Here is a 27091-nt window from a genome sequence, read left to right as displayed (position 1 = left end):
AGAAACCATCTAAGACTCTTATGTTAGTTTGATTTTCTCGGTATAGGCGTGTGTATGCAATATAGTGGATTTGTTTTTGTGGATACGTTCTTCCTGTTGCATGTGAGGTAACGTATTCTCTCTTTGTATTTTGGGTAACATATTAACCTTGCAAAGAGAACATAACGGGGCTCAAAAACATATGATCATTGTCAACAAGCAAACCCATGACTCACAAATCCTAAGAGAAAACTGTAATGTGTGAAACAGCTTAATGAAAATAAATATAAAATTATGACATCCATATGGACAACGCTTTGTGGATAAGCTACTATTGACGATATCGAAGCCAACCAGTAATATATGGTACTTGTATGAAATGGTAAGAGATTATAATGGGGATTAGTAAACACAGTTAACAAGCAAATCCATGACGCTAAAATCTAAAGAGAGAATTGTTCTCGTGGGAGAACAACACTTATACGTATAATGTATGAACAAGCTTAAAGAAAGTAGTCAAACAACAATCTTTTTATAATTTTGGTTTAAGGTTTAATTTTGATGTTCAATGTGTACAATTAAGTGTAAAGATAAAGTTTAATATGTATATTTTTGGTTTGGTAATGTAACAAAAATATATATATGTGACCATAAACAAATATCCATTTAACATTGACCATATACATAACCGAAATTGGATAATGTATACTATAATTATATACTTAAACTATATTAAAATGGATCTTAAAACGTAAAGAAAAATAAATATAATACATTATGCAAAAAAAGTTTAGATATTCTTTAGAAATAATTTCTATAATTTGATTTTGAGAAAAAAAAGGAGGAAAGATAAAAGAAAATAACAAAGGAGAAAAAAAAAAAAAATTTGTCGAGAACAAAAAGAAGAGAGAATAAGTAAGATATTTATGTATGTTTTAGAATAGAGGGTAATTCTATCTTTATTTTTCTACTACAGTGTAAAAGTATGCCAAAAACGGTGTCCAAACATAGAATGGTGTTAGAGTGAAAGATAACACACACAAACGGTGCTAGAGTATAACATTCTCAAGAATGTATCATCTCTAAGATGATTGAAAAATGTTACATTACAACTCATGCGAGATATTACACCAAACTCACTAACAATTTCACATGACACATATTTTACTAAAAGAAACTATGCAGAAGCTTTTGTAAACCTTGAGTCTTTTTAAAGTGTTCCATAATTCTATAAACACTTGCGTCAAAAGCCCAAAGCTTCGGTCAATTACTCGAAAAGACATTTTGTTAACAATAATCAATCCAGAGGGCAATCTGAATATGATCATACTGAAATGGTTTTGAGTCTTTTGACTTTCTCATAAAGCTTTCCTTTTTATCCACTATATTTTTTCTTTTGGCTTTTTCAATAACGATTTTTTTATTCACCCTTAAGTCGTGGCAGCTGATTCTTATATACATCAACATTGGGACAAGTCTTTGAGGGGAAAGGGACAAAGACAATGACAGAAGAAAACGCAAGGCCACTGCAACCGCCACAAACTCAGGAGGCTGATGAGGAGGAGAAGGCCATGTATTCGGTCTGGGCGGTACCGGAGGGTGACGTTGATGATCGGCTTCGGAGGGTAATGGAAGGGCTTAGGTCAGAGTTTGGTGGTCCATTGTCTGATCCACACTTAACCCTCGTTGGACCTTTACCTTACAAACTTACTGCCAGCGAGGCTAAACGAATGTTCAAGGCGGCGTGTGAAGGTTTTAAAGCGTATCCTGTCACCATTGACCAAGTCTCCGCCGGAACGTCTTATTTTAAATGTATTTACTTGTCTCTCCGGCACACCATGGAGGTAAAGTCGTCGCTGCTACATAATTACATTTTCTTCAGAGTTATTTTTGACAGAGACAACTATATGAAAATTAGTAGTTTTGGAAGGCCGCGTATATACTTTACATGCAAAAACATAAACAAAATTATGTACCGAAATGGAAACTTTATGCATGACACCTCTTGAATCTAACCCATCTAGTTCATAAATTTCTAAAAATACTAATTTAGCTATACAAACACATTATTTACTTTTGTAAAACTGTACAAACATGAAACATTGGTTGTGTCATGTTTTTACAGGTAATGAATGCTGCCGGACATTTTATGGCTCGCTTCAAACCCGTCACCGGGAAAAGTACGATCCAAATATTCTCTAATTAGATTATTAATCGGATTTTATTATTTTATTGGGAAGTATAATAATTGAACAGTTAATATATATTGTGAACAACATTTAAAAATCATATTAGATACCAAGAAACGCGTACGTGTTTTATTATATCTCTTTTATCTCTTTACGTGAGTGAAATGTTGGGACGTTGCAGTTTACGTGCCACATATAAGTATACTCTACGGCGACCTAACAGAAGGAGAGAAGAAGAAAGCGTTAGAGGAAGCTTACACGCTTGATCCGAGTCTCGACGGGTTGAATTTTCGGATCAATCGAGTTGCATTGTGGATAACCGATGCAGACGTTGGATCTTGGGTGAAGATTGACGAACACAATCTCATTTCTTAAACGAAGTCATGTAAATATATATATGTAATGGTTTAGGGGATTAGTCTCCAATATTCTTCCGCTTGTGCTTCGCGTGCATCTTGTGTCCTCTTTATTCGGTTTATATCATCAGCTGGATTGGTTTAGTGTGCTATGATGTTATTTGGCTCGGTATGGTTTAAATGTATGTTTGCCTGTGGTTTATGATGAGGTCTTAGTCTTGTAATAAAATGACATTTATTAGCTCTATGTTAGTATGAGCATAATATATGCATCTTGTAGGAATATTCCTTTTGTTTTCTAGTTAACTAGTCGTATTCTCTATAATATATATAGATATTGAAAAAGGGTGAACTAGTCAAGGATTTAAACTATTGGAATCTTATCAAACTGATAATATCATATAAGATGATTCAAGAAATAATAATTAAAAAAAAAACACACACAGCCAAGAACCATTTGGAGTCTAGTTGACATTTGTTACTAAAATATACTTAGAAAATTAAGTGTCAAAAAGTTTGAATTGAAACTAATTTAAAGATAAGAACTATTTTTCTTTCTGAATGAAAAAGATAAGAACATGGCTGTAGTTAAATAACTTGTCATTCGTTGAAACTAAAAATTAAATATGAATATTTCTTCCATATATATTTTAGTATGATTTATACGACACTTGGACCAAGTGACTTGGTAAAATTTGGCTGGGAATACTTAAACGAGTTTTCCCCATTCTACTATTACATACGTATACAAGTATATAAAATAGATTTTTGTTTTATCTAACAAACTTTGAATATGACGTGCATGTATATATGTATCTAACCATGGTTATTATGATGGTATAACATCTAATAGTTATATGTTAACTCAACAAATAGATGTAGTATATATAGTGAAAACATTATTTTCTCATTTTAATTAATAACCAAATGATTGTTAGAAAATATCCCTATAAGAGTAGGAACCAATATGGAATGTATAGTTGACATTTTGCTACTAAATCACTAAACCCCAAAAAGTTGAATTGATATCAAGGGAAAAGAATTATTAAAATGTTTTAGTAGGAAAATATGAGCTATAATTAGTTTAGGCAACTTGTCATTGAAGACAACAAATTGATGATTATCTTATCTATATAGTATATACCCATGTCTTAATATACGAATGTCAAAACCTTGACCTTGCATGTTAGGTTGTTGGTACATATGAAAAAAATGGTTATGCATAAAGGTTGACAAAAGAAGAAAGAATACAAAACTAGAAAAGATACTAAAACCATACAATTTCACATGTTGTGAAGTTGGATATAGTAAGTTAAACGAGTTCTTGTGCTAAAATGAAATTTGACAAATAAAAGGATGAGGATGAAGATTTCAAATCTTTACCTATTCAAAATGTACACATCAATAAATTGGATCACATACTTAGCATGTAACCTTATCCAAATTAGTGTTTTTTGTTTTTTTGTTCCTTGGCCAACTAAAGTGGCTATATGATCAAGAAAACAACTAAAGTAGCCTGTAAGATAAGATGATTTATAAATATCAAAACAAAGTGGAGAACATGTGAATCATTTTGGAATTCAAACGGAAATAGAACTGATGTATCGTATGATTCTTATCTTAACTTTGTCTTTGTCCCCAAGTACTTTAATTCACGAGAGCCAGCTTGGTTACAAACTTACCAAAAAAATGCGTCGGCGCAAGTAAAACGCGGCCGTTTAACCGAATCGAATCCAAACACGTGCGGATTGATCCTCATCGTTGATTTTCATCTGGCGCTGTTTAAAACAACGGTTCAGATCTGTTAAACTCTCCTTTCGTCAACGCTTTGATGCCGTGGCGCCACACATGACGTCTTTTCAAAAACATTTACGCGCTTTAAATCACGTGATACACACGCGCTAAATAGAAGCTGGGTTCTTCGCTTTTTCATTTCCGATGACTTTTTAAACCGACCAGCTTTAGTCTTCTCCATGACGGCATCACACACCCATCTATAAATTTCGCTACTTTGTTTCATTCTTTGTTAAATTCATATCTTCGCTGGACTAAAAGATAAACCTTTATTGATTCTACTGCGAAATTTTTTGTTTAACTTCTTCTCAGATCGAGTTTTTAGGGATTGTGTTTTCAAAAGGGTACCAAAAAGGTTGGAGCTTTGCTATTGAAATCTTTGATTTTTCGTTGACCCACTCCGAGATATTCGGATACAAACCAGGGTTTTAGGATCAAATTTGTTTTCTGGGTTTTTTTGTTTTTGATTGTGTGTGTGGAGATGGAAGAGGAGTACTTACAGCCAAGGTTTACGATTGGTCGGCAATCGTCAATGGCGCCGGATAAGGTTCCGGAGCCGTCGATTCACTCGGAAGAAGAGGTGTTAGAGGAGGGAGATGAGATCGATGGTGGTGTGAGACTAATGTACTTGTCTAATGAAGGTGACATTGAAGGGATTAGGGAGCTACTTGATTCAGGGATCGATGCTAATTACAGAGACATTGATGATCGGACTGCTCTTCACGTGGCGGCTTGTCAAGGGTTGAAAGATGTTGTTGAGCTTCTTCTTGATCGAAAAGCTGATGTTGATCCTAAAGATCGTTGGGGAAGCACTGTAAGAAGATGATTTGTTTTTTTTTTGGTTAATTCTGCTCTTTGGTTTTGTTGAGTAATGATGGATAGAGATATATGATGATGTTTTGTGGTAATCCAAATATCTAATACATTTTTGAAAACAGCCTCTTGCAGATGCGATATTTTACAAGAACATTGATGTAATTAAGATTCTTGAGATGCATGGAGCTAAACATCCGGTAAGAATCTAGCTGACTATTAGATGTGGTTTGGTGTTTGATTGTAATTTTCGCTGTAATTGCCTTTGGAAGGGTTTCTTTTTTCTTCGGAATATTATTGACACATTTGTATATTTCAGATGGCTCCAATGCACGTGAAGACTCCTCGTGAAGTCCCTGAATATGAGATCAATCCTAATGAGCTTGATTTCACTCAAAGCAAAGAGATAACAAAGGTGAAAAACATGTCCTTGTCTATAATGGATCTTCTATTGATGTGTGTTTCAATTCCTTTCAGTCTAATGGTATGGAGCTTCTTGTTTCAGGGAACTTACTGTATGGCAATGTGGCGCGGTATTCAAGTTGCGGTGAAAAAGCTCGATGATGAAGTTTTGAGCGATGATGATCAAGTGTAAGTTAATGACTTATAGAGGGTAATAAGGTTGTCGATTCCAGTTCCTAACCATAGTCTTGTTGTATATGTGTGCGCAGGAGGAAATTTCACGATGAGCTTGCATTGCTCCAAAGGCTTAGGCATCCAAACATTGTGCAGTTTCTTGGTGCTGTAACTCAAAGTAATCCAATGATGATTGTGACAGAATATTTGCCCAGGGTACTACTGCTTTCCTCTGATATATATTAAAATATTGTTTTCTCTAGTTTTCTCGAAATGATCTCATTATATATGTACTTCAGGGAGATTTGCGTGAATTGCTCAAAAGAAAAGGACAATTGAAACCAGCTAACGCAGTTAGATATGCCCTTGATATTGCAAGGTATGTGATTTAAAGCTATATATGTGTCTTCTTCATATTTTGTAAATGTTCTCTTAGATTCGTTTGTAACTCTTAACCTGTTTGAAAATATCTAGGGGAATGAGCTATCTTCACGAGATCAAGGGAGACCCTATAATCCACCGCGATCTTGAACCTTCGTAAGTTCACACTATCCATATCAGCGGGTTTTTCTTGATGACAAGCACTTTTATTTTCTGACAATGGTAAGTTTATATATATTTGCAGGAACATATTACGGGATGATTCAGGGCATCTGAAAGTTGCAGACTTTGGAGTAAGCAAGCTTGTTACTGTTAAAGAAGATAAACCTTTCACATGTCAAGACACTTCTTGTAAGTAATTTTTCGCACTTTAGTTTCTGTAAACTTGTGAGCTTTCATTCTTGATCTGCTTGGTCAAGAATTCTGATTACCGGATATGTTGTGATAAACATTTATCGGTGTTATCCACATTGTAGGTCGATATATAGCTCCAGAGGTTTTCACTAGTGAAGAATACGATACAAAAGCCGATGTTTTCTCATATGCATTGATTGTTCAAGAGGTAAGTATAAAACACAAAATGTTGAGACTCTCTCAATTTTCTTCTTTCCGATTTGCTTTATATCTGTTCCTGTCGCTTATTCCTTTACATGTCGGAATTTTAGATGATCGAAGGTCATATGCCCTTTGCTGAAAAGGAAGACAGTGAAGCTTCTGCTGCTTATGCTGGCAACGTGCGGCCACAATTTAAAGCTTCATCAAAGCAGTACCCACATGGTCTTAAAACGTGAGTCTTTCTTCTCTCTTTCACCAAGAAACTATATACTAATGAACAGTTTTGCATCATTGATTGGTTTGGTTGTCTTATTAATCCGATTTTTGAATTTCCATAGGTTGATAGAGGAATGCTGGCATGAGAAACCTGCAAAGCGACCTACTTTCAGAGAGATCATTAAACGGCTTGAGTCCATTCTTCACCACATGGGTCACAAGCGACAATGGAGGGTCTGTTTCAACTCTACAATAGCACACATATATCATTTGAGTTTCTTGGTTTCTTTTTTATTGTCTCTCTGATCTGTTTCTTATTCTACATTTTTTGTCTTTTTGTTGTTTCTCAGATGAGGCCATTGACATGCTTTCAGAACTTCGAGCATAAGAAGAAACATAACTGGGATTTGAGCAGCCATGACGGCTCATCATCCGGTTCACATTTGTGATTCTTTACCCGGTTTTAAAACGATTCTTTTATATTCCTTCTGGTTTAGTTTGGTTTTCCCCAAAGCAACCGAATTTGACTTTGTAATTTGTCCTTCTTGATGTACACTGAAGAGTTTGACAAAAAGAAAAAAAGATGTACACTGAAGAACTCAAGAAAGTCTTCGTATATTTTTCATTGTAGTATAAAAATTTGTTGTAAGATATATATGATTTCAATCATCAAGTTAGACCTGTCCGGTCCAACTAGAGTTCAAATAGGTCCAGTCCTGATCCAACTAACGTTAGCTTCTTGTTACCTACACTGTCCAAACCGACCATACTAGTCCCAAATATATAATGATTGTTCAAGTTGCAAGCATATATTCTAAGCATTTTGGTTATAATTGCACTTTCAAAATCTGAAAGTTAGATGTGTTTTTGCCATGTCTCTTTAACTGGAGCACTTGATACTTCAACTTGCTTCAAAAACCACTTTGGTTACTCATCTTTTTGTTTTCCTTGAAGCAATTTTCTTCAATTTAAGATAGAATCTCATAAACATCTTGAAAAACAAAATTATGTCATTACATCAAAATGGTTTTTATTTGTTCTTGTTGCAAGAAAAAATAACACACCTCTCTGGTTCTTGTCATAGGATAGGATCTCATGTGAGTGTTACTTTTCTATATCAAAGGGCTTACCCTAAAATGTGAATTTGACAAAATCACATGAAATTTGATGTCTACCACAAAAGAATACAAATCAAAGAATATGAAAACGCACGTATAATATTAGACATTTCTTAGAGGGTCCCAAGAACAGGTTCTTGATCTGGAAACTGTATTAAACTTGCATCCAATTTGCCACTTTTTTCTGTGGCTATGCCCATAACCACATAAGGTTTAATAAGATTAATTTCTCGATTGATCACAAAGTTGATTTATTAGCAAAAATTTATTGATGAACAAAACAAATTATTGGCAAGCAAATAAAAAATAAAAAATTGTGTACACTGGAGAAGATCCTCATATACATTTTGTTCTAGTTTTCTTCATTTTTCTGAACTTTTTTTTTTGTTATAGGTTATGTTAATTAAATGCATCCTTTTTGATTTTGAAGACAATTAATAAAGAAAATTAGGGAGCAAAAGAATATGCATTAAATATGATTAGGTAGTTTCATTTAAGTGATCCCTTCTACAACACAAAATGTATGCTTCGACGTCAAATGTTTTGAATATTCGCTGTTTTTTGTTGACATATAATTAATTCTTTTAATCATTATTACGTAGGGAACTTATAGCCAACCCACATTATATATGTGTCTTTGTGACTTTAGTATATAATATGAGTAAGTTTTTTTAAAATTTTTTTACTAAAGGATATACTCACAACAAAAAAAATACGGTGTTTACTTAATTACACACCAAATTTTTATATTATATAAAAAAGCTACGAGTAGAGAATTATTACATCTAAGTATACATATATTATACAAATATTTTCTTCGAATTCTAGGCTTTACCATATTGGATGATACGTTTAGTTAATTAATCATTGAACCGTTAATTAATCATTTTACCCGGTAAATAATTCAGCTACCGTATCACAGATTTTTATTTAAAAATAAAAATAAACTCAAAAAGTGATATCAAAACATAGTAGAAAGCAACCTTCGATTTGTGGTCCATCACGGAAGATACGAGAAGATTTTTATGTATGGTTTTTAAAAACCCACTTCGACCATGAAAGCTTGACACAAAGCAATTGAGTTGTTTATTTTATAAATGACCTAATCAATTTCTCTACTATACACACAAGAGCATGCTTATGACGTAGTTAGGGAAATCTAGCTATGCACTAGTTTGTAAAATTTACTGGTGAATATACATATGTACACTAGTCAATTAGTTCACATGCTAGATAAGTTGAGGTAGTTCATAATTAAACAATTAGTTACAAATAAATACGATATTAGTTAGCAAAAAAAAAAAACGATATTAGAGAAGGTAAATCCTATTTTTTAAGTTAGAAAAAAATTTCTAATTGCAAAAGAAAATAAAAGTTTATAAAAGAAAAGAAAGCACAATGCAAGTGGGTAGTATATAGTTAAAGGCACATAAATATGAAAATGGATTGTATACATAGGATCTCTCATCTCTATCAAATTACCTTAAATGGGTTCATAAAGATGGAGATCAAAGACTACACATCACATGCTACTATCCCTCTTCTCTTGGCATAACCTTACTCCATTTACTCATTGTGCCCCTCAATTATTCAACATATATTGAAAATGAATTAATTAAAATTTAAAACTTTAAAAAGATCTACCTTCCACATAGATATATATTTTCTTTGGTGAACCAAGAATGGTTTTATTTAAACAAAATGAAAACAAGAACCATTCTGAATCCATTTAGGAAACTACCTATATGTATAAATCATATAATTCCACACAAAATAAAGAAAAAAGTACAGAGAGATGTGATTATGATGAAGAGAGGCAACACAAAAGTCAAAAGGAAATGTAAAAAAGAGAGAGAGAGATTTTGAAGTAGTTGGAGTTGGGAGATGCATGAGAGAAAAGTCTGGTTACCTTCTAATTGAGTCAGAAGCAATACACTTAAATAACTTTCCAAATTAAGCCCTATGTCTTGTCCAGCCCCATAATAAAAAAGTACGGTTCATCTCCCTATTTCCCACCCCTATAAACCCTAAAACCCTATTTATCTCTTCTTATTTTTTATCTTATTTGTTTTTAATATATGTCAATATCACAACTAGTAAACATCACCAACTCTAAATCTCACTTACACATAAATAGCATGCTAATTTTCTTCACTATCTGAGTAATTTCCCCTTCTTACATCTTTGATTCTCTATTTTGCACATAATAAAAAAAGAGATAAACAGATTGGCTCTCTTGCTTATGATTAGTTTAGCCAAATAAGTAACTTCACATTTTTCTTTAATATGTTACTATTTAAGTACCATCAGTTCCTATATAAAACATAAATGAATTACACCCCCATGTAATTATTATATTCTTATCCTTAATATTTATCTTTTATACATTCTCACAAAATAATATAAAGTATATTAAATTTACACCAACATTTGTGTATAATTTTATATGACTTCCGTAATTAGTGAAACAACATTTCCTGCAAAAATGTCACTTAAATATTCAAAACAATTCACAAAAGAAAAAGGAATAGAACTGAATTTTTTTCCTCTTTAAAAAAAGATCAAGATTTAGTAAAAACTAAAAACAATGAAGAAGATCGATATTTGTTGTAACAAAGAGAGAAAAAGAAAATGTACTGATTCAGATTTACCCGAAGCTAGACTTGAGTGCCTCAAAAACTTTCACATGAAAAGGAAAGACAAGTAATGGTAAGTAGAGTCTGCATCTCATGAGTGATTGCCCAACTTGAACTCTCTTTTCATTTTAGACCTTTGTGAAAGACCACACAAGAACCATCCACCAATAACTCATTCTTTTTCTTCATAATTTCCAAAAAAAAAAAAACAATATTCATTTCTACTGTTTCTCAATTTGGGGGTGTCCTTAATAAGTATCATATTTATGAAAAGTCTGTATGTATGGTGGGTGTTATTTATGGTAATTAATCCTCTTTTTTATTAATAATATTTTTCATGTGATTTCAGAAAAGCTGCTATTATGCTCATATATACTTTGTGAACCTTTAGATTACTCTATGTCAATCTTTTTTTTTATAACCTAACACATGTCTAAAATGTACTGAAAAGAAAACAAAACAGTTAAGTTAATTATACCCATGCATGATATATAACTATCAACCAAGTACAAACCTTTTGTCAATACTCAAATTAAACAAAACTTTCACACCTCAGAAAAATATATCATGTGTATGTTCCAAAACCAGTTTGTATATATAGAAATTACTTTTATAGAAAATACAAGTATTATATCTCTACCTAGAAAACAAGAAACACATACTTATCTCATAGATTCGATTCATAAAACTATGCTTTAGTGAGTAAGAAAAAAAATAAGCAATCAACACAAATTGACAAGACACTATATGGATGTAAAAAGTGGGAAAGAAAAATGGTGATAGATTATATATTATGTATTATGTGAAAAATAAAATAAAAATAAAAACACAATAATATTCCTTTATAAATGTATATACCCATCTCTTCACCAGCACAACCTTACCTTCCATTTTCTGCAACTTCTCCAAATCTCATACTTTCCAGAAAATCATTTTCCCAAGAAAAATAAAACTTTCCTCTTTGTTCTTCTCCCCCCAACAGGTCAGTCTAATATCTTTGTTGTTGTTCCCCAATCCTTTCAAACATTATCTTCTTCATTATATTACTTTGCTTCACTTCTTTTGGTCCTTAAACCAAATCTATGTTCTTCTTTTTCGGTTTCCTTTTTTTCTGTTTAAATTTGATTCCTTTTTATGTTATTTAGAGAGAAACAAGATTCAAAATTCTCTGATCTTCTCTTTAATAACTCTTTTAAAACTTTTTTTTCATTCACAATCTCAAGATTTAGTTTTTCTTTAGAACTCGAGAAGATTTGGTTTTAGTTTAACTTTTGTTTAACAATTAATATATCCTATCTTTGTCCAAAAACAAAAAAAATCAGCAGCAAAATCAATTTTTAATAACTCTTGTCAGGAGAATATGAATGTAAGATCAAATAAGTTTTTCAACTTTCTAGTTCTTTCTTAAGATATATATGTGTGTCGGCAAGCAACAGATTATAATTATAATCATCATAGTTTAGTTTAATCTCGAACCATAATTCAAAAGGATAGAAAACATGAAGAATTGATTCTTTTCAAGAAAATCATCTTTTTGGAATCGTGTAAGTATGGATATTTAATCAGTTTAGCCCTAAATTGTTTTTTTTTGGCTGTTGGAGCAGCAATCACGGCGTACCAAGCAGAGCTAGGAGAAGACTCCTCTCCCCTGAGGAAATCTGGGAGAGGAAAGATCGAAATCAAACGGATCGAGAACACAACGAATCGTCAAGTCACTTTCTGCAAACGTAGAAATGGTTTGCTCAAGAAAGCTTATGAGCTCTCTGTTCTCTGTGATGCTGAAGTCGCACTCATCGTCTTCTCTAGCCGTGGTCGTCTCTACGAGTACTCTAACAACAGGTTTCTTCTTCTCAAGTCTTGTGCTCTCTGTTCTAATTAGTTTTTAATAAATTCTAGTAATTATATATATATTTTAAAGTCTGATTTAATATAATTAGGGTTTAATTTATTTGTATACTGTCTTTGCTAGGGCTTTCGATCTTCTCTGCTAGATTTGATTCTATTCTTCTACTTCTTCTGTGATTTTAATCCTGTTATGGGTAGGATTATTTTTAACTTTTTTTCCGTGATATTCCAAACATATATATAAACACTCAAACACACCAACATATGTAGGAATCTTTATTTGTGTATATATTTATTTTAATTACTTTGGTGATTTTTTATTTACGAATTTGTAACAGTTTTTCTAGATCTCATTTCTTGTGTCTCTATTTCCTTAGAATAATGAAAGCTATTTTTTTAATATGTATTGATGAGATTTACAGTCATATATGAAGTGAGGAAGATGGTACAAAGTTAAAAGGGATCTGAGTGAAGAGTTAGATAATAAATGAGAAGAAATAGTATTTTTTTCTAATGTGGAGTTTTAGATTTAGTTTTGTAGAACTAAGATTCACTTTGTTTGGTTTTCTTTCTTCACTCATTTCTGTTATCTATATATATAAAATAATATAAGTTTCTATTTTCCCTAGTAACAAGTACTTGAAGATTTAGATATATTTATAGATCTGGTGTTGTAATAGGTAAAATAAACTTGATTTTTATGACTATAAAAGTAAGTTTTGGGGAGAAACAAATTGGTGGAGAGAGTAAGGACTATGAGGTCATATCTTCTGTTCTGTGATCATATCCCCATCCTCCATTGTTGTTAATGTCTGTGTCTCTCCTTTTTCTTTCTCTCACTTTCCTTTCTTATCTCTCTCTCTCTCTCCCTCACTTTCTCTCTCATGTATTATCATATCATATCATATCATATATATATATATATATATATTTGATGTAGTTTTGATCATACAACACTACACATGTGATGGTAAGTGTGAGTTGAATAAGGTGAAACTAGTTTTTTAAACTTATGAGTGATAGAAAATAATGGAACGTACTTGTAAGACAATATGATTACAAGGGTTTTGTCTTGTGAATGTAAAGAAGTTAAAAGAGTCATTTTGTAGTTTTGGAAAAAAAAAATGTAGTTAGAAGTGGTTATAGCTCTCTTTTTTAATAATCGTTGAAACATTCAAAGTTGGTTTTAATCTACCAACCATAAAAGATTTGAGATTTCAAATGGTAATTAAACAAGGAGGTAATTAAGGAACAAAATTTAGCTCATGGGGTCTCTCTATATTTTTCCTTAAAATTACTCTTTTTAAAATTAAAAGACAATCAAACTCAATTCGAATGAGATTACTCAAACTAGTAATCTCTAACTCCACACGCAAATTTCCAGATTTTATTATTTTAGAGTCCCACGTGATTTCTTCTCTACACATAAGAAACATAAAACATGTCAAAATTAAATGGTGTTTTAATCTTTTCTTAATCGCTTACAGTTGTCAACTCATGTCCTGAAATATATATTTCTCATGTCCAAAACAAGAAAAAGCTAACCACGACTTTAAATATCCAATCAATTTAATTTTCATTGACCTAATAACATTTAAAAAAAAAAATATATATATATATATATATATCAACTGGGTACTTAAACAGAAAAGTAAAGTTTTTATTTCTTATTTTCTTTTAATGATTTTAAAACCTATTTTTTTTAGAGGTTGAGATAGAGCACAAGATTAGGTTTTTGGTGTATATATATGTAAGATTTATTTTGTCTTTGTTAAAGAATCTTTCATCACGTCATCACTCAGATATTATTTTCTTTTTACTTACAATATTTACTATTTATTACAAAGTTTTGTTAGTTTCAGTTCTTGACTTCTGACAAGAAAGGGTTATGTCATAATAAATTAATTTGCAAACCTATTTTTAAAAATCCAAAAAAAAAAATGTCATCATATTACTACTTTTGACCATTTAGTATTAGATTTCACATTTGGTCAATACCCAATTGTTCATATTATGTGTGCATATTACACACATAGAGGCAACTAATAAGGATACTAAATTTACATATTTATAGGAAGTAATCACTGTGTAAAATAATATAGATTTGGTATAGAAGCATAGCATTGGAATTGCTTCAACATCTTTGGCGTAGATAGATTTATGCAATTCCTCTTTCTAGAGAGAGAGAGAGAGTAATGTTAGGGATTTTAGATTTTTCTCATCTTCTCTCTCATCAATATGGGCAGAGAGAGAGGAAAGTGAGATTTTTGGTACTGGTCCAATAGATTTAAGAGTAATGGACGGTCGTGATCTCTGCATCGTTGGTTTGAGAGTTGAGACATCAGAGTCTATATAATAATAGTACGTATTTGTATATGTGTACGTATACAGAGAAAACTAAGGAAATAAATGAATAAGTGGTTAGAATAGTAATTTTGAGTATATTCCAAATAAGGAAAGTATAGAACGTTGTGATGTTACTCGGACAAGTCATTATAAGTTACATCCATCACGTTTAAAATCAAACCCAATGGTTAAAATTTTGCGAGACTATGAAATGTATATTGGATTTAGCGATGTGTTTATTGGGGTTTGTTGACACATGTCACATGTCTAATAATAAAACCCTAGAGACATTGTTCAGACCAATCATGTCACTCTAATTTTGCCAGCGTGGCCAGTTGCAGCCAATCAGTAGCTCGATGGATTTAAGGTTTCAGATAGGAATATATATTATTTATTTATTTTAGGTTTCCTATTATATTAACTTCATTAAAAAGGTTTCTTTATTTGTTACAACTTTTATAGGAGTATTTTATTAACAAGCTTAATTTGTTTACTTATATTTTTATTTATATCTTCACATCATGTGTCACATTGAGTTGCATTTTCTCTGACTCAAAAGAACGAACCGATGTTTGCTTTTAAGGTTTCGTATTAGACTCACTTAACTATGCAAGTGGCCGATTTGACCCACCCTTCTAATAATTTTTTTTTCTTTTTTTCTTAAACGTAGAATTAAGTATCTAATTTGTGATTGATCTTTCTAATTAACTAATTAATTCTTTTTAAAAAAAATATTTGCAGTGTAAAAGGGACAATTGAGAGGTACAAAAAGGCAATATCGGATAATTCTAACACCGGCTCTGTGGCTGAGATTAATGCGCAGGTAAGTTAATGTTACACTAATGATCGATGTTAAGACCCAAAAAAAAAAAAAAACGTTATATGAAAATGATCTGTAAGGGTATACTAATATATGACAACATTTTCTTTTCTTTCTTTTGAAGTATTATCAACAAGAATCGGCCAAATTGCGTCAACAAATCATCAGCATACAAAACTCCAACAGGTCATATATTATTATCGAAATGACTTGAAGTATTTGATTTTTTTTTTAATTGTTTAGCTAATTGATATATTATTAATAATATTATCTTCATAATTATTTGAGTAGGCAATTGATGGGTGAGACGATAGGGTCAATGTCTCCTAAAGAGCTCAGGAATTTGGAAGGCAGATTAGAGAGAAGTATTACTCGTATCCGATCCAAGAAGGTAAATATTTATACTTTTATATAAATCCTTCAATATCAAATTATCTTCTTCTCTATATATATATGCCTTGCTGCTACATTTATAAAGTAATATAATATTCGTTATTTTTTTTACAGAATGAGCTCTTATTCTCTGAAATCGACTACATGCAGAAGAGAGTAAGAAATAAAAATCTAGTTTACAAATGCTATGATTAATAATGTTTATTTTACTCATTTGCAATAGTTTGCGCAGGAAGTTGATTTGCATAACGATAACCAGATTCTACGTGCAAAGGTAAGCTATATATATATAGTTTCAATATTTTCTTTAACAGAAAAAAAAATGAGCAAAGTACTAAACCAAATTTGTATTGATATGTTTTGTGAAATGTGTATATATAATAGATAGCTGAGAATGAGAGGAACAATCCAAGCATAAGTCTGATGCCAGGAGGATCAAACTACGAGCAGCTTATGCCACCGCCTCAAACGCAACCTCAACCGTTTGATTCACGAAACTATTTCCAAGTCGCCGCATTGCAACCTAACAATCACCATTACTCATCTGCCGGCGGTCGCCAAGACCAAACTGCTCTTCAGTTAGTGTAAGAGATATACAATATCTTGCTCTTGATGATCGACTATTCTAGTTTTTATAAAATTTTATACAGCAGCATGAGTTTGGTTTCTTATGTTGTTTCGTTTTTGTTTTCTGATTTTCAGGTAATATTTGGCTGAAGGAAATGGGAAGTGAATAAAAAAAAACCAGAACTTGGTTGAGCAATATATAGCTAATATGCATGTTATTTCATGAATGTTGTATCGATGATTTCTACACTTTATTTAAATTGCTTATGTTGATCGATGTGAAATTATATATCTTAAAGACTTGTCATTGTTTGTGCTTACTTTGTTTTCAAAGACATCTATATATGTGTATAAGTGTATTATAAATTAGTTCAACTGTTGTGTTTAATTACCAATATCATGTCTTATTTATGATTTGCTTAGTAAATAAAACATCTCAATATGAAAATGATTTCTTATAGTTGCAGTAGGTTTCATGATCTAGAATTTGGGCTGAGGCCCAAACTCATCCACAAAACCAATAACATTTCTTTTGCAACAAAAAGAAACAATTATCAAACACTTATATAAGCAAAAAAAGATGAAATCTTTCTCCTTCTCCTTCTCTCTCTTTGTGTTTGTGTGGAGCAAATGGCATGAACTAGAGCATAGCAAGCTGCTGGATATCATAAGGATGAGCATCAGAAGCAGATTCTCTCTGAAAAGATCGACCGCCGATGACAACATTCGCTGCTTCTCCTGGATGAAACGCGTCCCAGAACACGACCTCGTCTCTGTTCAGACATGGAGCTTGACCAGGAAGACAAGTTATCTGTCCATTGTTCCTCCCAACTCCACAACATCCCGCGTTTGTCACCCTAAACCCTGAACCATTAACAAAGAAGTCAGATGAACCTATTGACAAAGAAACTTCAGGTTTACATTTTTGTGGTCGAGTTGTTTAAGAGTTGACTCTTACCGTAGCGAGCAGGATTGGATACCATGTCTTGGAAGATACCATAAGCATTAATGTAAGTGAACTTGGCGTCTGGTGTGTTTTGGTTGAAATGGTCGACCAGAGATACGAGCTTGCTGTTAAAGATTCTGTTTGCGGAATTGATCCTTTCATCACAAGTTGTTCCGTCTCTGCTGTTCTGTGCCAACTCATTTGGGCTGCATCCTATTGCTCCGATACCAACTAGCGCAAACTTCCTCGCTCCATTGTTATACAATATCTACTCCATACCAAAGAAACAAAGATTCATATCAAACGCTCTATATCATTTAAAGGACTAAGAAACAAAGGAAACAGAGGATATCACAACTAAATGAACAGACCCGAAGTTGCTGGGTGTAGCGGGTTATGAGGTCGTTGGCAAAGGAATCAGGGGAGTACTGGTTCCCGGTGGAGTAATAAACAGGCATAAAATAGTTATTGAGATAGTCGTTACTGCCTAACCCGATCGAGTAGATGCATTTACTTAGGTAATTAGCAGCTTCATTCTCATCTCCGAGTATGTTCACCACTTGTGACACAGTGTTTACATGGTTAGCTACTTGTCCTGCAAATGTTATTCTAGCTCCCTGAACCAAAAAAAAAGAGATTTATGTTTTTTAGTATATGAACTTAAGTCTAAATGATATATCATCAAACCAATATTGAGTATTCTTTACCAATTGTCGACCAGTTTCTTCTCGGATCCCAGCAGCTGCAGAAGCGTAGTTCACTCCTCTCAGGATATCTTCTCCCCTTGCTTCAGAATACGGTGTAATGTAGTCATCGAAACCAAGAAGCTCAGCTGTATAGATTTGACGCAAAGGTAAACAGAGAAGAAGTTTGTTCAGTTTCAGTTACATGTTTTGGACCAAAGAACAGAAACATAACTAAAGTAAGGGTGTTGTTATAAGATTACTTATGACATCGACGGTGGTTTTGCCGTTGGAGAACCGGCCTGTTGGACCAAACTGGAAGTCGATACCGTAAGGGAAGTAATCAGCTCTTGCTAAAGAGGTAAGCCGATTGTTGTTTCCACTATCAACTAAAGAGTCACCGAATATGAAGTAACATGGTGCTATTGGATCACACATAGCTATGTTCATAGCCATAGCCATTATCATTATTACCTTCATCATCATTACACAAACTCTAGCCATCTCTCTCTGCGTACTCCCTTATCCGATAAGTGAGAGAACGTGAAGAAGAGAAGAGAGAGAGAGAAAGAGAGAGATTGGTTTGAGAACGTGAAGAATGTAAATGGATGTATATAATGAAGGGAATACGAATATGGAGGGAATGACAAAAGAACAAAAAAAAAGTACTGATCTTTTAGACAGTTGAAGAAGCATTAATGTCACGCGGTGATAATGTTAAGTAACTGTATACGTATGGATCTGATCAATAAGACTCTGTTTCTTACAGCACTGAGAACAACTTGTATGTAATCTGATCATTCTGTTATTATAGTTGCCAGAAAAAGTCAAGAACTTTGTCTTCACAGGGAACCTTATGTTCGAAAGAATCACATAGAGGATTGGACATTTGAATTGAAGGCTTAGAGATGTGAGATCCAAACAACGACTAACTTACCCTTTTAGCATATTTTTTACTACTGTGCCAAGGGATAAGACAATAGTTTGGTTTTGTGATAGATGGCAAATTGTAGACAAATCAAGAAATGTAAGGGCCACTTGCATAGTCGTGATCATGTGTCCTGTGTCCTGGGAAGCAATCGAACAGCTAAGATTGATTCTGGTTGTGTTAGAATCGAGGGTTTAGAATGATGTCGAGGTATGGATGTATGTATTAATGGAGGTAGATGGAAGAAACATTAAATGGGAGGAGGAAGAGACACTATGTCATGATGATATTTTTTGAAAAAGACTATGTAATGATGATCATCATCATGGTTGACTTAATGTGGTAGTTGAAGTTCATAAATTCTGTGTCTTTGCTCATGCTTCTTCGTCTTCTTAAGTGATAATCTACGAAAACAATCACTTTGGGGAACAAATTGTGAAGCATTTGTCCACAAAGATTCAACCTTTGTGTACTAAGCTAAGTAGACACCAAAAGCATAAACAAGAGGAGTTTAGATTAGAGTTGGTTAGTAATGAGGGAAGAGTGGACCAATAAGATACTTTTAAATGTAATTGTTGTTATAATGTGACTTTGAGGTTTGAAGTCAGTGAATCATAAATATGAAGCATGATCTAGTGGGGTTCTCTGACAGAGCAAATAAGTTAAAGCAGCCATGCTGGATTCGTTATCAAAATTTAGAAACATTACAAAAAATAAAGAAACAGAAAAAATGATCATATCTACATCACCAAGACACCAACCACATGCAAGGAATTATGAACACTATAAAGCATGAGTGTCATTGGACACTGACATTTCGTTTGTTTTATCAAGACAATAAGATAAAATTTATTTAATGAAGATTCTTTTTAGTACCATATCTTCTTGATGAATTCACACTTTAGATATCACAATCAAGAGTGAAAAACTTGGGAGTAATTCTACATATACATGTGTGTGCGTGTGTGTTCACGTGAATGAAATTAACCTTCTTCCGATGAATATCTTTTTACTCTAACCCTTTCACCATTGAAGTAGATGTATTTGAATTCAGAGAGGTACCTCCTAAGGATCAGTTTCCGATTTTCTTCTTGGCCGAGTTCCCAAAAGGCTCGTGCCACTCTCCTCGCTGTATCTTCGTCTGGCCTTACCTTCAGCTCCTCCATATCTGCAAATACCTAAAAGAGAAAAAAGAGACAGCAAATGTATGTAAAACCCAAGTCATACTTCCAGCAGAGAGAAGAATACTAACAGTATTTTGAGGAGTATCTAAAGAGTATCATCAAGATCAATTCTCGAGGAAAGATAGAATCTTGTTTTACCTCGATAACCTTATCGTGAAGGTCATGGTGAGAATACAAAGCAATCATCCTAGCGAACAAGCGTCTTGGGATGGATCGTGTATGCGTGTTCAGAATCATGTTCCATAAAGATTCTGCCTCATCAGCTCTTTCATCCATATCAAATGCCAATAAGAGGGTATCATATGTTCCCATTGTAGCACCTTGCCCTTTGCTTAACATCCACTTAGCCACCTGAGTTTGTCACTAAACCCAATCAACTCATGACAGTATACTTTTAGCAAAAATTGAAACTTGACATAGGAAGTCTTACTTGAATCACACGATGCCATTGGCTTCTCTTCCTTAAGATTTGCAAAGCCTTAGCTGCAGCAATAATGGGAAATTCAACCTCCCAAGCTACCCATTTGTCCAAAGCTCCATAAACAGCCTCTTTTTCATTTGAAAGTCCAGAGAGCTACAAGTTAAAGAGTAATTAATCAACATCGACTACTTTCATATTGTTTCGATTCCAGAAAGTTATAACACAATAATTCTCACTAACCATTCGGACAAGATTAAGTGCCTTCTGTCCAGACCCCGCAGAGTCATTCTTCTTCCACAAATGATGCTCTTTCTTCCCCACTACTTTCTTTACTTCCTTCCTAAATTATCAACACAAATGCTTACTGATGAATCAATCGGAAATTCAGAACAAACAACGTCAAAGATTACTCAAGAAAGATATAGAACTAAACATAATGTAACAACATATATCACTTGCAATATAAGAAACAAACCTCTCCACAATAGCTCCATAACCTTTGTCCAATTTCCCAGCTTGCTTCTCTAAGAACTTGAAAAAAAAAATCCACCATTATGACATGTTGTGATTCATTTCACAGGAATCACAAGCAAACAAGTTTTGAAATAGCTAAAGAACCAAAATAGATAGATCATAACGAGACTATCCATTAACAGAAAAAAAGTTACTTAGAAAAATGAAAACATTTTACCTTTGCCCTGATGCAAAAACCAAATCTTTTAGCCTTCAACGTGGAGCAACTTCCACAACTTGAAAATACACTTAATGAAAAGAATCCAAACTCTTGAGATTTCTGCAATTTGAAGAATTCACATCTGAAAGAACTAAATAATTACAGTTTGAAATTATATATAACCATTGATGGATAAAAAACAAAAGGAACTCACTGATAATCCTTGCAATGGGAATGCTCCTTGCGTTGGATTGAAGTTACAGAGAACCATTACTTTCACCTCCAGCAACACAATCTGGGCAGTAAAGAACTTTAACTGAAATTTACGAGATAGTGGCCTTTATGAAATGAGAAGTTTTCTGAAATTGGAGTTGTTTCGAGATAAGATAAGAAAAAAGGTGGAACCTTTACTTAAACCAAAGTTGATTTGAAGCTGATACGATGCAGCAATAACAAAAACGCATTTAGGGTTTCACAGAATCGAAAGAGAGATTAGTACCAAACTCGTTACAGGTGAAGTGATGATCGATGGAGTTGAAGAGAGAAGAAGCGATTTAGTAAACCGAAGAAAATTCGTGTAACTAGTTACAGAACCGAGTAATAACCGAAATCATTTTAATTTAACCTGGTTAGTGATGATGACTACAACATGTCTATAATGGACCCTTTAACCAAATAATGGGCCTTAATTGAACAAAATCAGCCCAACATAGACAAGCGAATATTGACACACCTGTTTTTTTATTTTATTTTTATCATGTTATATAAAATTTCGTGAACCATTTCAGAATTATATAACTCTTACTTTCGATTATTAGCAAAAAACACGTAGATGAGTTTATGTGAAAAGGCTTGGATTGATTGATGATTAAAGCTAACATGCACGACCCAAAATAAAACATCTAAACAAAATTAACATCAACGTCGATGTTATATATTTATAAGAAGGTCCCATGCAAATTGATATTGAACTAATCAAGAAAAAGAACACCTTATCTCTATTTCCACCTCTTACACCCAATTAAATGTCTGTATTAATATCCTCCTAAACTCATTTCAAATCAATCAAGTTGCCTTAATGATGACTGTCGCTATGACTCATATGCATGTTATGATATTTGAACTTTAAGAGATATATAGGAAAAGATTAGAGTATAATTAGAAACAATGCAACAAGATATAATGATGATATGATAAAAGATAAACCATTCTAATAATACAACATACATATATCTACATAGAGAGTTACATTTTTTTGTTTTGGAAATGTGATCAGAAGGGACCACTAGGAGTAGGGAATCACACTTGTCTAAAGGTATCCAAAAATTTGGCTAAGTCATTGTCTCTAGCACAAGACTATGCATCTATGATTACCCAAATTCGTCCTATGTCCAATTCATTGGACTCTATCTGTCTACCTCTCTGTTCCATTATTTCAATTGTCCCTCTTCAATATAATTAATATGTCTAGTAGGATATGCACGAGTTCCAGTTTCACCGAATTGTTCCAACACTGAACTTGATCTTAATTAAGGCCGAATTGTTTCAACATTGAACTATTATCAATTAATTAGCGATTATGTATTATTTATTTATCCCATTTGTTTTGCGTTGAAAACATATATCAAAACACCCATACTTCATTATTGATACAATTTTTGTTTTACTCTAAAGTTGAGCGTATACGTAAGAAAACAGTTTATATTATCATGACACATATTGTAAGAAACATTATGGTCACGTCGCGCTTGAATATTAAATATGTTACTCTAATTTGGGTAATTTTATCTCAAAACAAGTTGTTTAAGTCATCTGAAATATAAGAAAGTTAAACTATTTGTAGTCAGAATATTATGTTTGGTTACCGATTTATCCTTTTTTTTTTTTTTTGCATTAACTAGTCATGTTGTTTCGCTTATTATATATTCATTTTTTCATATCAAATTTTAAAAAAATTAGTTTATACGACTTCAAAAAAGGTAATGACAAATAAAATAAAACAATAGCCTAATAAAAATTTACTTGAAATCCATTGATTAATCATATTGTAAAATTCAACATCATAGTAGAAAATTATAAATATATGATAGGTGGATGACTCGATCACTTTCAATAACCCTTTTTTTTTGTTAACTGTACTCCTCAAGGCATGTCTTTCTCGCTAATAATTGTCTTTCAATTTTATAATAAGATGAAACAAAATAAAATAAAAATTCTCTTGCTTTTTCGACAAATTTACGGGTGAATGTGTTTTAATTAAAATGGCTTTAACAACAAATCTTATTTCCTTGGAATCCACTCAGCCAAAAAAAATATTAAAAACTTCACTGGTTCTTTCAAAACTTAGTTATATTTCACATTTTGACTTTATAATACCTAAACCACCTCTAAAGGCAGTCTCTAAAACTAAAATTAGAGGGGTTCATAAGAATTAAATGATTAAAAATAAATGTAAATGTGGTATAATTATTAGGAACGCCCCTTATTGAAGCAGCAGAAACATCGCTCCTTAAGGCCAGGTGTCCTGTTTTTAGTGGCTAAATACTGCACAAGAAAAAAAAAAATTCCAACCCTCCGTTATACTCTCTTTCTCTCTCACATAATTATTCTTCTTCAACTAAACATTGTATTATTTCAATCACTTTAAATTTTGTATGTTTTGTATTTCAAGTAATGTAATATAATTTTGTTCTTATATATTTTTAAACATAAATTATATTAATAAAAATTTAAAAAATTTATTTTTTAGAATTCTTTATTGAGTTCACCATTGGAGAAACAAAAATTCAACATTTTTTTAGAGTTCAACATATTTTTATTAATCATTAAATTTAATTAAAATTTCTTTAACACCCTAAAATTAGTAGCTCCCTTTGGAGATGCTCTAACTATTATATATATATTCAAGCTAGCTTATTGATATATATTTTTTTAGTTTGTTAACTTTGTAGACGTTACAGAGATAATAATTAAATCTTTTTTAAGGGTATTACGTTTAACCATGGAACTCAATCTTTGTTGATATATCCGCTTAATATTCTTCTTCTCCGAAAGCAACAAAGTAACGATCTTAACGCCGCCACGTAAACACGCGAACGAAGGAGAACGACGGCAGTTCTGGATAACGCAGACACGTGCACGTGATAGCACCACCGGCACACGCTAGTCGGAAAGTTTTTTGACGTTTAACTTTTGCTTACTTCTCTGGACACGTGTTACCGCACGTGTGGGTTCTCATCTTCTTTTGTCATACAGTTTCAAACTTTCATGCCGTCAAACAGTTTTAGTCGCGTTCAGTATATACAGCGTTACACCGACTTATTGAATATTCGATTTTGCTTGTTATAAACCATCGTATATTGTTGAATGTGAGGAAAAAAATTTGAAATAAAAAGAGTTGTACGTTCATGTTACTAATGACGTACCTCAAACGCGGTTATTTTTAATTGCAAAAATATGACTATAAAGTATAAAATAATTAAAAAGACTTGTGTAGTTTACGGTAATCATCCTTAATGATTAATTAATTATGAGATCGAATCCCTTGACTTCACTCAAACACCTTCACCAATGATGTCATTTGATGTAACACAAAAGATATTAGTTAATATATAACTTACACGTTTAATTACGTACATACGCATATGTAATCTTTATATACGTGCAAAACATGAGATTCTCTTTTTTGCCATGTCTCGTTCTATATAAATTCCAACTTTTTCCCCTCATCATAGTTTGTGACTTTGTGTCTTCTTTTTTTTCTACCGCACTCTTTAAAGAAACATATTCTTGGGATCTTTCAATGTCAGAAGAATTTCAAGAATCCGAGGTTATATTTTCCGATGAGTATTTCACGAAGAAGAAGAAGAGCGACAACAAGAGTAGTAGCGACAACTACGAAAACAAGAAAGGGAAGGCGACGGCGGCGGCGACGGAGAGGATTTCATCTCCGGTGAGAATACCGTCAAGAACTAGTTTCCGGTGTACGGAAGAGATGGAAGAGGAAGAAGAGATGACTCCGCCACATGTCATAATCGGAAAACGAAGAACGGAGACGCAAATGGCGTTTTCGTTTTGTACTCTTAAAGGAAGAGACTTGAGTCGACATCGTAACTCCGTTCTTAGGATGACCGGTTTTTTGGAAGTTTAGTACTTTTGATGTCGAAAACAATAAAAGCAAATGAGTATCAATCCGGTTAAGTTTGGTCTGTTTTGGTTCGGTTTACGTCGTTTTTTTATTTCATTTGGATGTAATGTAATATAGCCCTTTGAAAACGAACCAATTAACGTGTCATGTTTTACACGTATAACATAGCGTTGGAACGAACCAATGTACCACGCAAGATTCGTTATATATATTTTGGTGAACAAAAAGTTTACTCTTGTTCGCAATGTTTCCATATTTTTATCAGGGAAAGATGTTATATATGAAATGTTTTTAAAAATAAAATTATTGTTAGGGTTTCTTAAGAAGTGGAGAAACCAACCATAAGAATAAAATCTTATGATAATTTTGAGTTTATGGGGTTTTGCTTGAGAAGTAATTTGGTTTCTTGGATTGTAAATTTTGTGTTTGGTCCACACTCCACATTCATTGGATTCTGCAATTTGCCAATTTGCTTGCTAACGTGAGCCGTAAAAAAGCTTATATGCTATTGTCAACTACTAAACCAAGGGAGAGAAAGAGAGATACCTTGGACAATTCGGCTAAACATTGATATATAATACAAGAATTATTTGCTTAAATTAAAAAAATTGACACCTTATAAAGAATACAATTAGATTGACTTCGGATCCAAATCACTATATTATACATTAGTCTAATCAACACGTAACCTTATTTTATATTATGGAATGTTACAATATGTCATCTATCGGGAGTTTGAGACTTGCATTAGATTTAGATTAATGTTCAAACTTCAAAGTATATATATTTTTGCTAACAGTTCAATTACTCAGATTAGTTAGCCAGTAAGTAAATCGTAATTAATAATCTATATATATATAGTTAGCTTTTTCTCTCTTCTCATGATGCCACATAAGCATCCACCTAAGCCACATTTTTGTTTAAACATTAAAATAAATTTAAAACATTCATTTAGTGCATATTTATGTTACTTATTTAATTAATAGAAAATTTATATAAATAAAAATAAATTATGTAAAAAAATGAAATGTTAAAATAAGAAAAATAATACTTTAATTTTTTATTAGTGGTAATAATATAATTCAACTTTCATTTTAAATTGATCATAATTTAATATTTTAAATATGTTACTGAATTTTAGAATGGAAGTAAAATTTAAATTTATGGTAGACTAAAACAACATTTATGTAATTGTTTATATAAAATTATAAAGAGGAAAAATAAAATGAAAGTGAAATATTAGTTTATAACATGATCAAAAAGAAAAAAAAATGATATTTCATAAATTGAATCAAATGCTTTTAATCCAAATTTGAGTATTGAAAGATAATAATTATAATATTTTTTCAAAATCAATTAAAAAATAATAAAATATCACAATATGAATAAAAAATCAACGAAACAAATTATAAACCTCCCGCGCAGAGCGCAGGTCAACTGCTAGTAATATATAATGTGCATATATCGAAACAGTGAAAGTTACACATCATAATTATTTTCTTCCACGTATGAAATTTTGTGTCAC

General features: G+C 32.4%; 6 protein-coding genes across 9 annotated transcripts; 4 read left to right on the top strand and 2 right to left on the bottom strand.

Annotated features, from left to right (window-relative positions):
* The first annotated feature begins 1432 nt into the window (after positions 1 to 1432).
* LOC17878783 (cyclic phosphodiesterase) lies at positions 1433 to 2809 on the top strand. Its single transcript, XM_006285931.2, has 3 exons — positions 1433 to 1823; positions 2105 to 2159; positions 2350 to 2809. Exons 1-3 carry the CDS (start codon positions 1482 to 1484, stop codon positions 2541 to 2543), a joined length of 591 nt encoding a protein of 196 aa, XP_006285993.1. The 5' UTR covers positions 1433 to 1481; the 3' UTR covers positions 2544 to 2809.
* A 1695-nt stretch (positions 2810 to 4504) lies between these two features.
* Positions 4505 to 7566, top strand: LOC17879136 (integrin-linked protein kinase 1). Its single transcript, XM_006282395.2, has 12 exons — positions 4505 to 5132; positions 5257 to 5331; positions 5451 to 5546; positions 5637 to 5722; positions 5803 to 5923; positions 6007 to 6086; positions 6182 to 6244; positions 6333 to 6439; positions 6565 to 6650; positions 6754 to 6875; positions 6982 to 7093; positions 7210 to 7566. Exons 1-12 carry the CDS (start codon positions 4800 to 4802, stop codon positions 7306 to 7308), a joined length of 1380 nt encoding a protein of 459 aa, XP_006282457.1. The 5' UTR covers positions 4505 to 4799; the 3' UTR covers positions 7309 to 7566.
* A 4407-nt stretch (positions 7567 to 11973) lies between these two features.
* Positions 11974 to 16959, top strand: LOC17878766 (floral homeotic protein AGAMOUS). The gene is made up of 9 exons (XM_023778079.1): positions 11974 to 11979; positions 12103 to 12452; positions 15546 to 15627; positions 15749 to 15810; positions 15916 to 16015; positions 16132 to 16173; positions 16241 to 16291; positions 16402 to 16601; positions 16720 to 16959. Exons 1-9 carry the CDS (start codon positions 11974 to 11976, stop codon positions 16721 to 16723), a joined length of 897 nt encoding a protein of 298 aa, XP_023633847.1. The 3' UTR covers positions 16724 to 16959.
* Positions 16960 to 17024: 65 nt separating this feature from the next.
* On the bottom strand, positions 17025 to 19686 carry LOC17879586 (GDSL esterase/lipase At4g18970). The gene is made up of 5 exons (XM_023778318.1): positions 18477 to 19686; positions 18238 to 18362; positions 17902 to 18147; positions 17543 to 17798; positions 17025 to 17448 (listed from the first exon to the last, which is right to left on the bottom strand). Exons 1-5 carry the CDS (start codon positions 18715 to 18717, stop codon positions 17225 to 17227), a joined length of 1092 nt encoding a protein of 363 aa, XP_023634086.1. The 5' UTR covers positions 18718 to 19686; the 3' UTR covers positions 17025 to 17224.
* A 99-nt stretch (positions 19687 to 19785) lies between these two features.
* Positions 19786 to 21923, bottom strand: LOC111829366 (pentatricopeptide repeat-containing protein At4g18975, chloroplastic). Of its 4 annotated transcripts, none has more exons than XM_023778320.1 (8): positions 21825 to 21923; positions 21634 to 21735; positions 21438 to 21539; positions 21222 to 21277; positions 20987 to 21086; positions 20756 to 20899; positions 20464 to 20676; positions 19786 to 20319 (listed from the first exon to the last, which is right to left on the bottom strand). In XM_023778320.1, the coding sequence occupies exons 2-8, from the start codon at positions 21688 to 21690 to the stop codon at positions 20125 to 20127; spliced, it is 867 nt and encodes a 288-aa protein (XP_023634088.1). In that variant the 5' UTR covers positions 21691 to 21735; positions 21825 to 21923; the 3' UTR covers positions 19786 to 20124. The 4 variants fall into 4 exon arrangements, with proteins under 4 accessions (XP_023634088.1, XP_023634090.1, XP_023634089.1 ...); XM_023778322.1 differs by having other exon boundaries at positions 21634 to 21714; positions 21825 to 21915; XM_023778321.1 differs by having other exon boundaries at positions 21831 to 21845.
* Positions 21924 to 25119: 3196 nt separating this feature from the next.
* On the top strand, positions 25120 to 25787 carry LOC17880481. The gene has a single exon (XM_006284602.2). The coding sequence runs from the start codon at positions 25222 to 25224 to the stop codon at positions 25567 to 25569; it is 348 nt and encodes a 115-aa protein (XP_006284664.2). The 5' UTR covers positions 25120 to 25221; the 3' UTR covers positions 25570 to 25787.
* The last annotated feature ends 1304 nt before the right edge of the window (positions 25788 to 27091 follow it).

The sequence above is a fragment of the Capsella rubella genome, unplaced genomic scaffold (genome assembly GCF_000375325.1).
Source record: "Capsella rubella cultivar Monte Gargano unplaced genomic scaffold, Caprub1_0 scaffold_7, whole genome shotgun sequence".
NCBI lineage: Eukaryota > Viridiplantae > Streptophyta > Magnoliopsida > Brassicales > Brassicaceae > Capsella > Capsella rubella.
The sequence above is the reverse complement of the archived record's forward strand: the minus strand, read 5'-3'. Positions and strand labels throughout refer to the sequence as shown.